Here is a 12,926-nt window from a genome sequence, read left to right as displayed (position 1 = left end):
TATGTATAATGTGATTGTGTTTGATGACGACAAGGTTGTATGTTGCATTCAAATGTTTGTCTTGTTGGGTAGCGCTTGTAGTGCTAGCTTTTGCATGGTTTGTATGGGGCACTTGTTGTGTTAGTTTGTGCTCTCTTAGCAGAAGGCACTTTGATTTGTGGCCTATGGGTGTGTTACATTAGAACTTAGTCTTGTTATGAGTACCATGGTGATTACACTCATGTTGGAACACTGTGTTATTTTGGTTATGGGCTTGAATGTGAAGATCAATAGCTGCACATAGTGGGAGAGGACAGCAAATATGGCTACGGCCATTGACTTCCTGCAAAAATGTGGTGTAATACCTGAGTACTGTAAATACTATATATCTATTCTATCACTTGAGCCTTGTCCCGCAATTACGCAGGCTCAGCCATCGTTATTCGGATTTGGCATGTTAAAGTTTAAGGGGTGGTTGGATGCCCTTCCTGCCGCCACCCCGTGCCCCCTGGGACGGAATTAGTGTACCCCAACTGTCTGCATCGAGTGTAATCCATGGAATAGTACGAAAGTGTGCAGATGTCTGCCAGCCGTGTAACGGAGGAGGAACATAGGAGCCAGCCCAGTATTCACCTAGTGGGATGTGGAAAACCGCATAAAAACCACACCCAGGCTGGCCGGCACATCGGCCCTCGTCGTTAATCCCCCGGGCGGATTCGATCTTGGGCCGGCGCGCCTACCCGAGTCCAGGAAGCAGCGCGTTAGTGCTCTCGGCTACCCTGGAGGGTACTACAAATACCATATAGGTGGTTGAGTTATTCAGCTGACAAAAGTCTTGCCAAAAATGCCATTTGGAGAATACAAGTGGATGTGTCACAGAGATTGTGTGTGATGGTCTCTTCAAAGTGACACGTGATATGAGAAGTCGAGACTTTCAATTCCATCCATTATTACATTAACTTTTCATTTTTGTTACAAATCATCCATTTCTTTTGTAGTGCATGAAACAGGATGGAGTGAGCAGACTGTTTGTGGGGAGTCTGTTAAGTATAGTTGCCCAGGCAGCTGTTTTGTAATGGGGGATGTTCAGAGGTAGTTTTCAGAGTTGCTCCAGTCCCCTCTCTGTGTCCACCTCTTCCTCCCTCCTCTCTCTCTCTCTCTCTCTCTCTCTCTCTCTCTCTCTCTCTCTCTCTCTCTCCCTCCTTCATCCTCCCACCTCCCTTTATTCATCTCCTCCATCTCCTCTTCCCCCTCCCTCTGACCCTCCTGTCCTTCCCTATATGTGTCCCCCCCCCCCCTCCCCCGCTGTCCTTTCTCCCTATCCATTTCCTCCTGTCCTCCTGTACCTCTCTCTGCCCATCCCCTACTCTCTCCATCTCAAACTTCTACCAGCTGTGCCCTGCAAAAGGTCAATAAACCACGTTGATACTACTCTCTCAATATGCATGTCATTCAGAGCAGTCTATGCATCAGGTACTTGAAAACAGTTTTCTGCCTCTAATGTGTAGGCTGCCCAGGCAAACAGGTCGATAAGGCAGGCCAATACTATTCCTGCACAGCAGGGCCTTCACATCAGGGCCCGAAAATCAATTTTTTGCCCATATCTCTGCTCCTGTTAGAGCTAGGAGCTTCTATCCCCCACAGTGATGATACTCATTGGGTGTGCTGTTTGTACACAATTTCAGTTAAATTGATCAAAGACTTTTGGAGAAAATGCTTGGCGTCCACACACACACACACACACACACACATACACACACACAGACAGACACAAGCTGCTTTACACACTGGGTGTTTGGGACATAATTACAAATTATAAAACACCTGTAGAGTTTTGATATTGTAACTGAAATAGTGTGTACATGGAAATAGTGTGCACATAAAGGTTATTACATAAGGTTTGGATTTCTGCAGTCACTGTGCAGGCATACATCAGCTGGTGGCCATGAAAGGAGCTGCACATAGCAATTAAAAATGTTCCTTGTTCGCCTCACTGTTCAACAGAGGGCATAGACTGCTGCATATTATGAAGTGTGCAATTCTGTTGTCGTGGTGCAGAGATGGTGGTGTACTGTGAATGGCGTCAATGCCACAATTTATCCAGAGATAACAAAGAATTGTCACAGAAACGTAATGACCGTAGGCTCAGTAAAAGGTGCAATAAAAACTGGTCATCCATCCATGTCTCAGTCTGATGATAAAGTGGCAAATGTGAAGGAAGTATTTGTATCCACAGCTCTTCAAAATTAACACGTCAGGCAGCAAGTGAAAGTGGACTCACAAAGTATGTGGTATGTCAGATCTTGCGTACAGAATTGAATTATCAAACATGAAAACCTAATTGAGTTAATACTGAGTTGTCATGAAGATTGGCCTCAACTGTTTAACTAAATCATCTGGAGTGACAAGACCATATCCCACATGGGATGTTTCATCAATTGACAGAGTTGCCATTATTGAGCAGAACAGGATCCTGGTATTATGGTGGAGAAGATGCCATCACACGCAAAAGTGACCGGGTGGTGTGGAATGACTGCCACACATGTTATCATGCCATTTATCCTGTGTGACACAATGAAGGCAGAGTGCTAAACACAGCTGCTCGAAAATTATGTGTGGCCCACAGTACCTGCATTGAATAACATCAAAGACATTACTTTTATGAAAGATGGCACACCACGCCACTTTGAAAATAATATGCATGTGTGATTGGATGAGAAGATAATGGTTGGAAAGATACAGACCTCATGAGTGGCCAGCAAAAAGTCCAGACCAAACACTATGTGACTTAAGAGACTAAGGAAGTCACACAAAATCTAAATCTGGATGGTTGGACAAGGATTTCAACTGTCACTCTCCTGAATGTGAATCCAGTGTGCTAACCAACACATCTCTGAGGAGAAGGGGTGGGTGGGGAGTGTACACTAGTGTCAGATGGGCTTGTTTCATTTGAGAGGTTGGGAAGGAGAGATTACAGTCATTTTATCATTTAGCTGCTAATCATAGGGTTGAGTTCAAGAATTATGAGAAGAGGGCTTGCAAGAATATGATGGAAATGTACTGGGAGAGCTGCGAACACTGTTTTTTTTTTATTTTATTTTTTATTTTTTAATGGGGGGGGGGCCACACTCACATTTTCCCAACACTTCTTTATGAGTATTGCTGGTGGAAGTGTGTCCCTATTTGTTACTCATTCATCCAAAAGGTTATGTATTTAAATTAATAGGGAGAACGCATAGGCTGAGGGTATTAGTTGAATGGTAGGGGGTAGTTTAGATTATTAGTTTTCCTTATTTCTGTAATTTTTATATTGCTGTTGTTATTGTGGTCTTCAGTCCAGAAACTGGTTTGTTGCAGCTTTCCATGCTACCCTATGCTGTGCAAGCTTCTTCATCTCGAAGTACCTACTACAACCTACATCCTTCTGAATCTGCTTAGTGTATTTAGCTCTTGGTCTCCCTCTACAATTTTTACCCTCCACGCTGCCCTCCAATACTAAATAGGTGATCCCTTGATGCCTCAGAACATGTCCTACCAATCGATCCCTTCTTCTAGTCAAGTTGTGCCATAAATTCCTCTTCTCCCCAGTTCAGTACCTCCTCATTAGTTACATGATCTATCCACCTAATCTTCAGCATTCTTCTGTAGCACCACATTTCAAAAGCTTCTATTCTCTTCTTGTTTCAACTATTTATCATCCATGTTCCACTTCCATACATGGCTACGCTCCATACAAATACTTTCAGAAAAGACTTCCTGGCACTTAAATCTGTACTCGATGTTAACAAATTTCTCTTCTTCAGAAATTCTTTCCTCACCATTACCAGGCTACATTTTATATCCTCTCTACTTCAACCAGCATCAGTTATTTTGCTCCCCACACAGAAAAACACATCTACTACTTTAAGTGTGTCATTTCCTAATCTAATTCCCTCAGCATCACCTGATTTAATTAGACTATATTCCATTATCCTCATTTTGCTTTTGTTGATGCTGATCTCATATCCTAGTCTCAAGAGATTGTCCATTCTGTTTAACTGTTCTTCCAGGTTCTTTGCCATTTCTGACAGAATTACAACTTCATTGGCAAACTTCAAAGTTTTAATTTCTTCTCCATGGATTTTAATTAATTTTTCTTTTGTTTCCTTAACTGCTTGAATAACACCGGGTATATGCTACAACCCTGTCTCACTCCCTTCCCAACCACTGCTTCCCTTTCATGCCCCTCGACTCTTATAACTGCCATCTGGTTTCTGTACAAATTGTAAATAGCCTTTCGCTCCCTGTATTTTACCCCGGCCAGCTTCAGAATTTGAAGGAGAGTATTCCAGTCAACATTGACAAAAGCTTTCTCTAACTCTACAAATGCTAGAAAGGTAGGTTTGCCTTTCCTTAATCTATCTTCTAAGATAAGACGTAGGGTCAGTATTGCCTCTCATGTTCCAACATTTCTATGGAATCCAAACTGATCTTCCCCAAGGTCAGCTTGTACCAGCTTTTCCATTCATCTGTAAAGAATTCGTGTTAGTATTTTGCAGTTGCAACTTATTAAATTGGTAGTTCGGTAATTTTCACACCTGTCAACACCTGCTTTCTTTGGGTTTGGAAATATTATATTCTTCTCGAAGACTGAGGGTATTTTGTCTGTCTCATACATCTTGCTCACCTGATGGTAGAGTTTTGTCAGGGCTGGCTCTCCCAAGGCTATCAGTAGTTGTAATGGAATGTTGTCTACTCCCAGGGCCCTGTTTCGATTCAGGTCTTTCAGTGCTCTGTCAAACTCGTCATGCCGTATCATATCCCCTATTTCATCTTCATCTATGTCCTCTTTCATTTCCATAATATTGCTTTCCAGTGCATGCCCTTGTATAGACCCTCTATGTACTCCTTCCACCTTTCTGCTTCCCCTTCTTTGCTTACAACTGGTTTTCCATCTGAGCTCTCAATCTTCATACAAGTAGTTCTCTTAATTTTCCTGTAGGCAGTATCTATCTCACCCCTAGTGATGTATGTAAAGCTGAAATACTAAACACCTTTTTCCAAAGCTGTTTCACAGAGGAAGACCGCACTGCAGTTCCTTCTCTAAATCCTCGCACAAACGAAAAAATGGCTGACATCGAAATAAGTGTCCAAGGAATAGACAAGCAACTGGAATCACTCAACAGATGAAAGTCCACTGGACCTGACAGGATACCAATTCGATTCTACACAGAGTACGCGAAAGAACTTGCCCCCCTTCTAACAGCCGTGTACCGCAAGTCTCTAGAGGAACGGAAGGTTCCAAATGATTGGAAAAGAGCACAGGTAGTCCCAGTCTTCAAGAAGGGTCATCGGGCAGATGCGCAAAACTATAGACCTATATCTCTGACGTCGATCTGTTGTAGAATTTTGGAACAGGATTTTTGCTTGAGTATCATGTCGTTTTTGGAAACCCAGAATCTACTATGTAGGAATCAACATGGATTCCAGAAACAGCGATCGTGTGAGACCCAACTCGCTTTATTTGTTCATGAGACCCAGAAAATATTAGATACAGGCTCCCAGGTAGATGCTATTTTTCTTGACTTCCGGAAGGCATTCGATACAGTTCCGCACTGTCGCCTGATAAACAAAGTAAGAGCCTACGGAATATCAGACCAGCTGTGTGGCTGGATTGAAGAGTTTTTAGCAAACAGAACACAGCATGTTGTTATCAATGGAGAGACATCTACAGACGTTAAAGTAACCTCTGGCGTGCCACAGGGGAGTGTTATGGGATCATTGCTTTTCACAATATATATAAATGACCTAGTAGATAGTGTCGGAAGTTCCATGCGGCTTTTCGCGGATGATGCTGTAGTATACAGAGAAGTTGGAGCATTAGAAAATTGTAGCGAAGTGCAGGAAGATCTGCAGCAGATAGGCACTTGGTGCAGGGAGTTGGAACTGACCCTTAACATAGACAAATGTAATGTATTGCGAATACATAGAAAGAAGGATCCTTTATTGTATGATTGTATGATAGCGGAACAAACACTGGTAGCAGTTACTTCTGTAAAATACCTGGGAGTATGCGTGCGGAACGATTTGAAGTGGAATGATCATATAAAATTAATTGTTGGTAAGGCGGGTACCAGGTTGAGATTCATTGGGAGAGTCCTTAGAAAATGTTGTCCATCAACAAAGGAGGTGGCTTATACAAAACACTCATTCGACCTATACTTGAGTATTGCTCATCAGTGTGGGATCCGTACCAGATCGGGTTGACGGAGGAGATAGTGAAGATCCAAAGAAGAGAGGCGCGTTTCGTCACAGGGTTATTTGGTAACCGTGATAGCATTACGGAGATGTTTAACAAACTCAAGTGGCAGACTCTGCAAGAGAGGCGCTTTGCATCGCGTGCAGTCGTTCTTCCCGCGAACCATACGCGACTGGAACAGGAAAGAGAGGTAATGACAGTGGCACGTAAAGTGCCCTCCGCCACACACCGTTGGGTGGCTTGCGGAGTATAAATGTAGATATATGCCTCTACATCCTTACATTTGTCCTCTAGCCATCCCTCCTTAGCCAGTTTGCTCCTCCTGTCAATCTCATTTTTGAGACGTTTGTATTCCTTTTTGCCTGCTTCATTTACTGCATTTTATATTTTCTCCTTTCATCAATTACATTCAATATATCTTCTGTTACCCAAGGACTTCTACCAGCCCTCGTCTTTTTACCTACTTGATCCTCTGCTGCCTTCACTATTTCATCTCTCAAAGCTTTATATTAAGTTTTTTATTTTAATTTTATTGTGTGTTTTTTTCCTTTTAAGATTTTGTTTTCCGTTTGGTTTGTTGACAGGAAATGGATTCATTGGCTTTTGGAATGGAGGATAACATTGGTTGTGATGGTGGGTTTAAGGATTTTTTTAAAATTGTGTTGACAGGTGTGGTAGGGCCTAATTTTATTTCTGTGCACAGTGTCAAACTTTGTTGGATAGGGTTTCATTTTTTGTTTTTATGTAATTTTTGAATTGATTTTTAAGTTTTAGTATTTTATTCTGTTTTGTTTGTGGTTATATCTTTTCTTCTTTCCGTTTTGTCTCGACTTCTTTTGTTAAATCTGCATATTATCTGTGCTAAATTAATGTTGATCAATATATTATTTTGTATTTTTTATTGTAAAAGTGTTTATGAACGGTATCAGTGCAGTCAAGACCTGCCTGGCAGTCACCAGGAGTACCTTCCTTTAGCTATATTAACACCCTGATGTTGAGAAAAACAGTTTGTTCCTGGAAATTCTTCCAATTATGCCATCTTATATTGGATATTATCACATTAAAATTTGATTCTCTTCTATGTTCTGTATGAAAGGTGTTACATGATGATCCAACAAAACCCCTTAATATCCATGGGTACATTCCCCTACTTCAGGTTGTGACATGTGGATAGATTTGCAATGAGGTAGTTAGAGTAGGGAATCTTATGTACTGGTACATTTATTAGTACTCAAGAGAGATGAACAATGAATAGGTATTTCCAAACACAACACAGGAAGCACAAATGTATGATGGCTACAGAGATAATCAGATTACATCTCTTTATTAGAGGTGTGACAAAAATGGATCTTACTTTGTTAGTAGTTGACATGAACTTCAGTTTTCTGTGACACTGAATAATCACAAGGCATTGCACTAAGTTACAATACAGAAAAATGGAAAAAAAATCCACTACTCTGGGCCCCAGTCAATAAGACTGGGTAACTCACCTGATCATCAGATTTAGGGGGATCCAAAATGTCATGAAGAAAAGAATCAGAGCTTCTCAAAAACTCTCAAGACTAAGAGTATATTTTACACGGGAATGCTCAACAGGAACACATTACAGAAACTAGGTAAATTTAAACAACTGATAAATACCAGGGATAAATACAATATCAAAATACTAGCAATTCAGGAAACATAATAACGAGAACAACTGTTAATTGGAAAACTATATAATGTACAAGAGCAAACCAGCTATAATAATTCCAGAAAAATATCTCAAACTCTTCGAAACTGAATCTGTACTATACAGATCAATACTGGACTCTGTAACACATTTCACCTTAAAATCAGAAAAAAATATCAACACTCACAAGTGGGAGGAGATGATAAGGTATATGGGGTGGAAAGAGTTGGGTAGAGGGTCTGGGAACAGTAGGTTTCCATAGGTTGAGGCTGGGATAATTTTGGGGGTGGATAATGTGTTGTAAGAATGACTCCTAACTGTGCAGTTCAGAAAAGCTGGTTGCAGAGGAGACGATCCAGATGACCTGGATTGTGCACAGCCACTGAAAGGAAGTATGTTGTGCTCAGCTGCAAGTTGTGCCACAGGGTGATCCAATTTGCTCTTGTCCACATTTGGGGGGGGGAGGGGGGGGGGGTGGCCATTCATGCTGATGGAGTTGTTTGGTATCCACACCAATATAAAAGGTTATGCAATGATTGCAATCGAGCTGGTGTATGACATGGCTGCCTCTGATGGGGTTGACCAAGCATGTGGCAGGACTGGAATAGGAAGTGCCGGATGGGTAGATTGGGTAGGTCCTGCATCTGGGTCTTCCACAGGGACATGATCCCTTTTGCAAGGGGGTTGGAACTGGGAGTGGTGTAGGGATGAACAAGGATGTTGTGGAGGTTGGGTGGGTGACAGAACATCATTTTAGGAGGGTAGGAAGAATCTTGGGTAGGATGTCCATTTTATCTGAGTAGGATGATAGACAAAGCCCTCACAAAGGATGTGGTTAAACTGATCCTGCCTGAGGCAGCAGTGGGTCATAAAGGGAGTGGTCCCACGTAGCTGGTTCTTGGGGGTCATGCAAGGATATGGCACAGAAAATCTGTTTGTGAACTGTGTCTGTGGGATAGTACCAATCTGTCAAGACCTTTGTGAGACCCTCAGCATACTGGACAAGAGTTCTCGTCACTTCAGATACACCGTCCCCTGGTGGCCAGGCTACGTGGAACCAATTTTTTGGTGTGGAAGGAATGGCAGTTGTCTACGAGGCGCTACATCACCCACACAAGGTCCACAATATCCTGGTCCATCCCTATGCCACTTCCAATCCCAACCTCTTGCAACAAGGAGCATATCCTTATGGATGATTCAGGTGCAGACCTGCCCAATCCACGAAGATCTTCCTGTTCTAGTTCTGTCACAGACATATCCTATCCAGCAGAGACAGGGGACCTGTGAAAGCAGCCTTATACTATACCAGCTCTGCTGCAATCACTGCTCATCCTTTTACACTGTTATGCCTGCCAACAAGCAGTCCACCATCATAACTAGCCACTGACAAACTGTTACCAAGAGCAAAGTGGAGCACCCTGTGGCACAACATGCCGCTGAACATATCATGCTAGCTTCCAATAGCTGCTTCACAACCCAGGCCATCTGGATCCTCCCCTCCACCACCAGCTTTTCTGAAATGTGCTGATGGGAGTTGTAAATCACACCTTCCACCCCTAAAACTATCCTGGCCTCAACCTATAGTAACCTACTGTGCCCACACCCTCCACCCACCACTTCCTATCCCCTATGTCCTGCCATCTCCTCCCAATTCATATCCCTCACCCTCATTGTGTACCACTCACTGCCAATGCACCCACTGATTTTTTCGCCTTCTTTGCTCCTCTCCTTTTTGGTTCCCATCCCTCACAGCTTCCCAACACTACACCTGGCTGTCTCTAGTCCCTGCACACTCCAGCAGACAGCACTCTTCTCTGCCTCGACCCATACCCCCTTTCGCTTTGCCACCCGGGATTGCTGCTTTCGTTCAACATGAGAGTTGCATTCTTGCCACAGTACCCGGAAATAGAAGTCATGTGCAAGTTAGGCATGCCTCCTTGTGTGAATGCGTGTGTGTTTTCTTTTCTGAAGAAGGTTCTGGCTGAAAGCTCGATGTGTAACAGTCTTTTCGTTGTCCTTGTCTCCAATTCTACAAGCAGAAAGCTTTAAATACCCGAGAGAGATTACATAGAAAACAGGACTGAACTTATCATCCAATGAAGAAAGCATACAGACTCACATGGAACCACAGCAACAAAAGAAACATCTCCATCAATGCCAAATTAATACACTAGTCATACCAGAGGCCTTGTACACCTCAGAATGTTAGTAATCAATGGAAGAACAAAATCAAGGACATAGGAAAACAGAGAGGAAAATAGGCCAGTGAAAAAGTTCTAGGGTCCAGTTTAAGGGTGGCTACTCAAACTTGAGAAAAAAAACCACACCTGTGAATTCCAGGAATAAGGAGCAAGATGGTGTCATAAGAAGTTCCTGATAATAAATGACGAGCAGGTGGAGGGGGGGGGGGGGGGGAGAGGGAAAGCATCTCACAACAATAATGACTTTTCTTTCCTCTTGCATAACCCTCCTGGCCTTAACCTTCGTTATTCACTGTATTATCCATCTACCCCTTCCCAGTTCTATTCCAGCACTACACAGCCCGCTATTCCACCAACACACCCTCAGTCTTTTTACATCTCTCCTATTCTGCTACCACACACTCCTCCCCCCCCCCCCCATCTTCCCTCCCCCTTCCCACTGTGACCTCCCAACTGCAACTAGCTGCTCTACCCTCCCTCCACCTCATCCCTGTATGCTCCCTCAAGCAGCACTTTATGGGCCCCAACCTCGACCCTGCTATCTCTCCCCCTCCCTGCCCCAGCCACCTCCCTACTCCCCAACACCCACTTGCCTTTCCCATCATGCACTGCTGCTCATAGTCTGTCTTCAGCTGCCTGAGACTGAGGCCATATGTGTGTGCGAGTTGTGTCTTTGGTCCCTTAATTCCCAGGCGCTTTCCAACTTGTATCATCTCTCAAATACAATTCTTTAACCTACAGTTTTAATTCTTCACTTCTCATTTCACATGTTCTTGAATTTTTTTATTGTAAAAGAATATCTCTTTCATGTATCCAAGTACAAGCCCTAATGCATTTAATCACATAAAATGAAAATCAAGAGAGATGAAATGTTAGAATATGACTTGTTTACTTGTCTCTGTAGGGAGAACAAATAATTAAAGTTACATTCAACTCTAAGATGATTGGTGAGATGGCTTGGTTGACTTGACATGGAATGTGTATCCTCAATGCAATTTACTTTTCAAGCATAAGGCCCAGTCACAGGTCAACTGACCCTACTAATATTGGGCATCTTTGTCGTGTACATAATGATGGTATGGTTTTTGACATCATACGTGCAAAGACAGTAAGAGAACAGAGTACTAGCTATATTTCTTTTGCTTCTCTGTATTAATTTTTGGAATGAAGGTGGGTGTGACAGATTGATCTATGGCTTATTCCAAGGTAAAGGTTGGGATGAAAAGTGACAGTTTGCTTATAACTTGGCAAAGTGATATCGAACACTTAATAGCATCATACATGGTGTCACGTAGAACCACACACAAATTTCCACATATGATCCACAAGAAAAATTTCCCACCAACAGTTATATTTTTTAACAGAGTTTTAAAATTTCCACTTAACAACAGGCAAATTATTCACTGACTGGATGCTAAGTGCATGGCCCAAATAAAGACCAAAATGCCCTATCTCACAATTTGTAGAATGACACTTCTCATGGAAGAAATAAAAATTTGTGTACATCTAGTTCAGGAAAAACCCACATCAGTGCTAGTCTCTGGCATGAAGTGAGTGGTGCCAAGACTTCTATCTAGATGTCTCAGTTAAATCAGTTTGTTTACAAATAAGCTCACTGCATGTTCACAATATTCAGGCTACAACTATAGCCACCTAGTTATGTTAACTTTTTTACGTATTCCATCAAGTTAAACAAGTCATTACAGAATCTGCAGAATCAAAATAATAGATACGCCACAGATGCTTACCTTGCAAAGGTGAAATTGTCAGCAATATCTCCTCTCGTTCCATTAGTGTGATACTGGTAAAACCTTAGGTATGTCCAGCTTACTAGCAAACCAGACATAAACATAGTCGGATATGTGCCTTCCAGTAGTCCAATTAACCACAACACTAGTGACATGAATAAAACACTGAGAGGAACGTTCCTGTTCGTTAGTTTTCCTAGAGGTGTCTTAAGAATAATGTGATCAGGCATTATTTGCTTTACGGCTACTGACACACCAGCAATATAACCAGCCAAACCATGTATATGGACGGTAAACAACAGGTCTGGATTAAATGTACACATATAAAGTATTAAATAAAACAGAGCACTTAACAAGGCAACACCAATATTTGTAATTGCAAAAAATGTCATCATCTCAAACGCACCCCATAACGGTTCAATTAGTTTTCCACACAACCCTACTGTAATAATATCAACACACACTTCCCAGAAATGAAGTTCAAGGAAACAATACGTAAATGCTGTCCATATCCAGAACACAGGTGGCAGGAGGTAGCCTGGTGTCACACTTAGTACACGAACAGCTTCTTCCGAAAAAGAGAAAAAGTAACAACACAAAACCACCACACATATAAACTTAACAGACAGACTCGTATTTCCCAAAAGAGCGACAAATTGCTGACGTATAAAGGGAATATTTTTCGTGAAGCCTCTGACAGAAGCCATTTTTAACCAACATGGCATGACATTAAAATCTCTGATGCAAATATTCAGCAAAGATGGGACATCCTATGTTTATGTTTATCTATAGCTGCTACGGAGTTCAGAGATATTGCTTCTTTTTCTCTTTTTAATGTAAATTTGATCCTGCAACTGAGAATATAAATAATATCGATATAAAATCGTCATTCCATGGTCAAGTCACTGCTTTTTCAATCCCTATTGTATTGCGTACTTAAAGTCGAGCCAAACTGGACGTTACGGAACGAAACGGGACGTGAAAATATTCTACAAATCATAGCCTACACCGCACAAGCCGGAGCAATCAATATAACAACACCATGCAGCTGTCAAATAAGGGGGCCGGACTCGCAGAATGAATGTCTC

General features: G+C 42.1%; 1 protein-coding gene across 1 annotated transcript in view; it reads right to left on the bottom strand.

Moving 5' to 3' along the window:
- LOC124594896 (transmembrane protein 115) overlaps positions 1-12,664 on the bottom strand; it is a 47,079-nt gene extending 34,415 nt beyond the window's left edge. The window contains exon 1 of the mRNA XM_047133371.1: positions 11,839-12,664. Within this exon, the coding sequence (XP_046989327.1) occupies positions 11,839-12,563 (725 nt within the window). The 5' untranslated portion in view covers positions 12,564-12,664. The remainder of the gene's footprint in view (positions 1-11,838) is intronic.
- Positions 12,665-12,926: the final 262 nt, after the last annotated feature.

The sequence above is a fragment of the Schistocerca americana genome, chromosome 2 (genome assembly GCF_021461395.2).
Source record: "Schistocerca americana isolate TAMUIC-IGC-003095 chromosome 2, iqSchAmer2.1, whole genome shotgun sequence".
In the NCBI taxonomy this organism is placed as follows: domain Eukaryota; kingdom Metazoa; phylum Arthropoda; class Insecta; order Orthoptera; family Acrididae; genus Schistocerca; species Schistocerca americana.
This window is presented reverse-complemented; position numbering and strand designations above follow the sequence as displayed.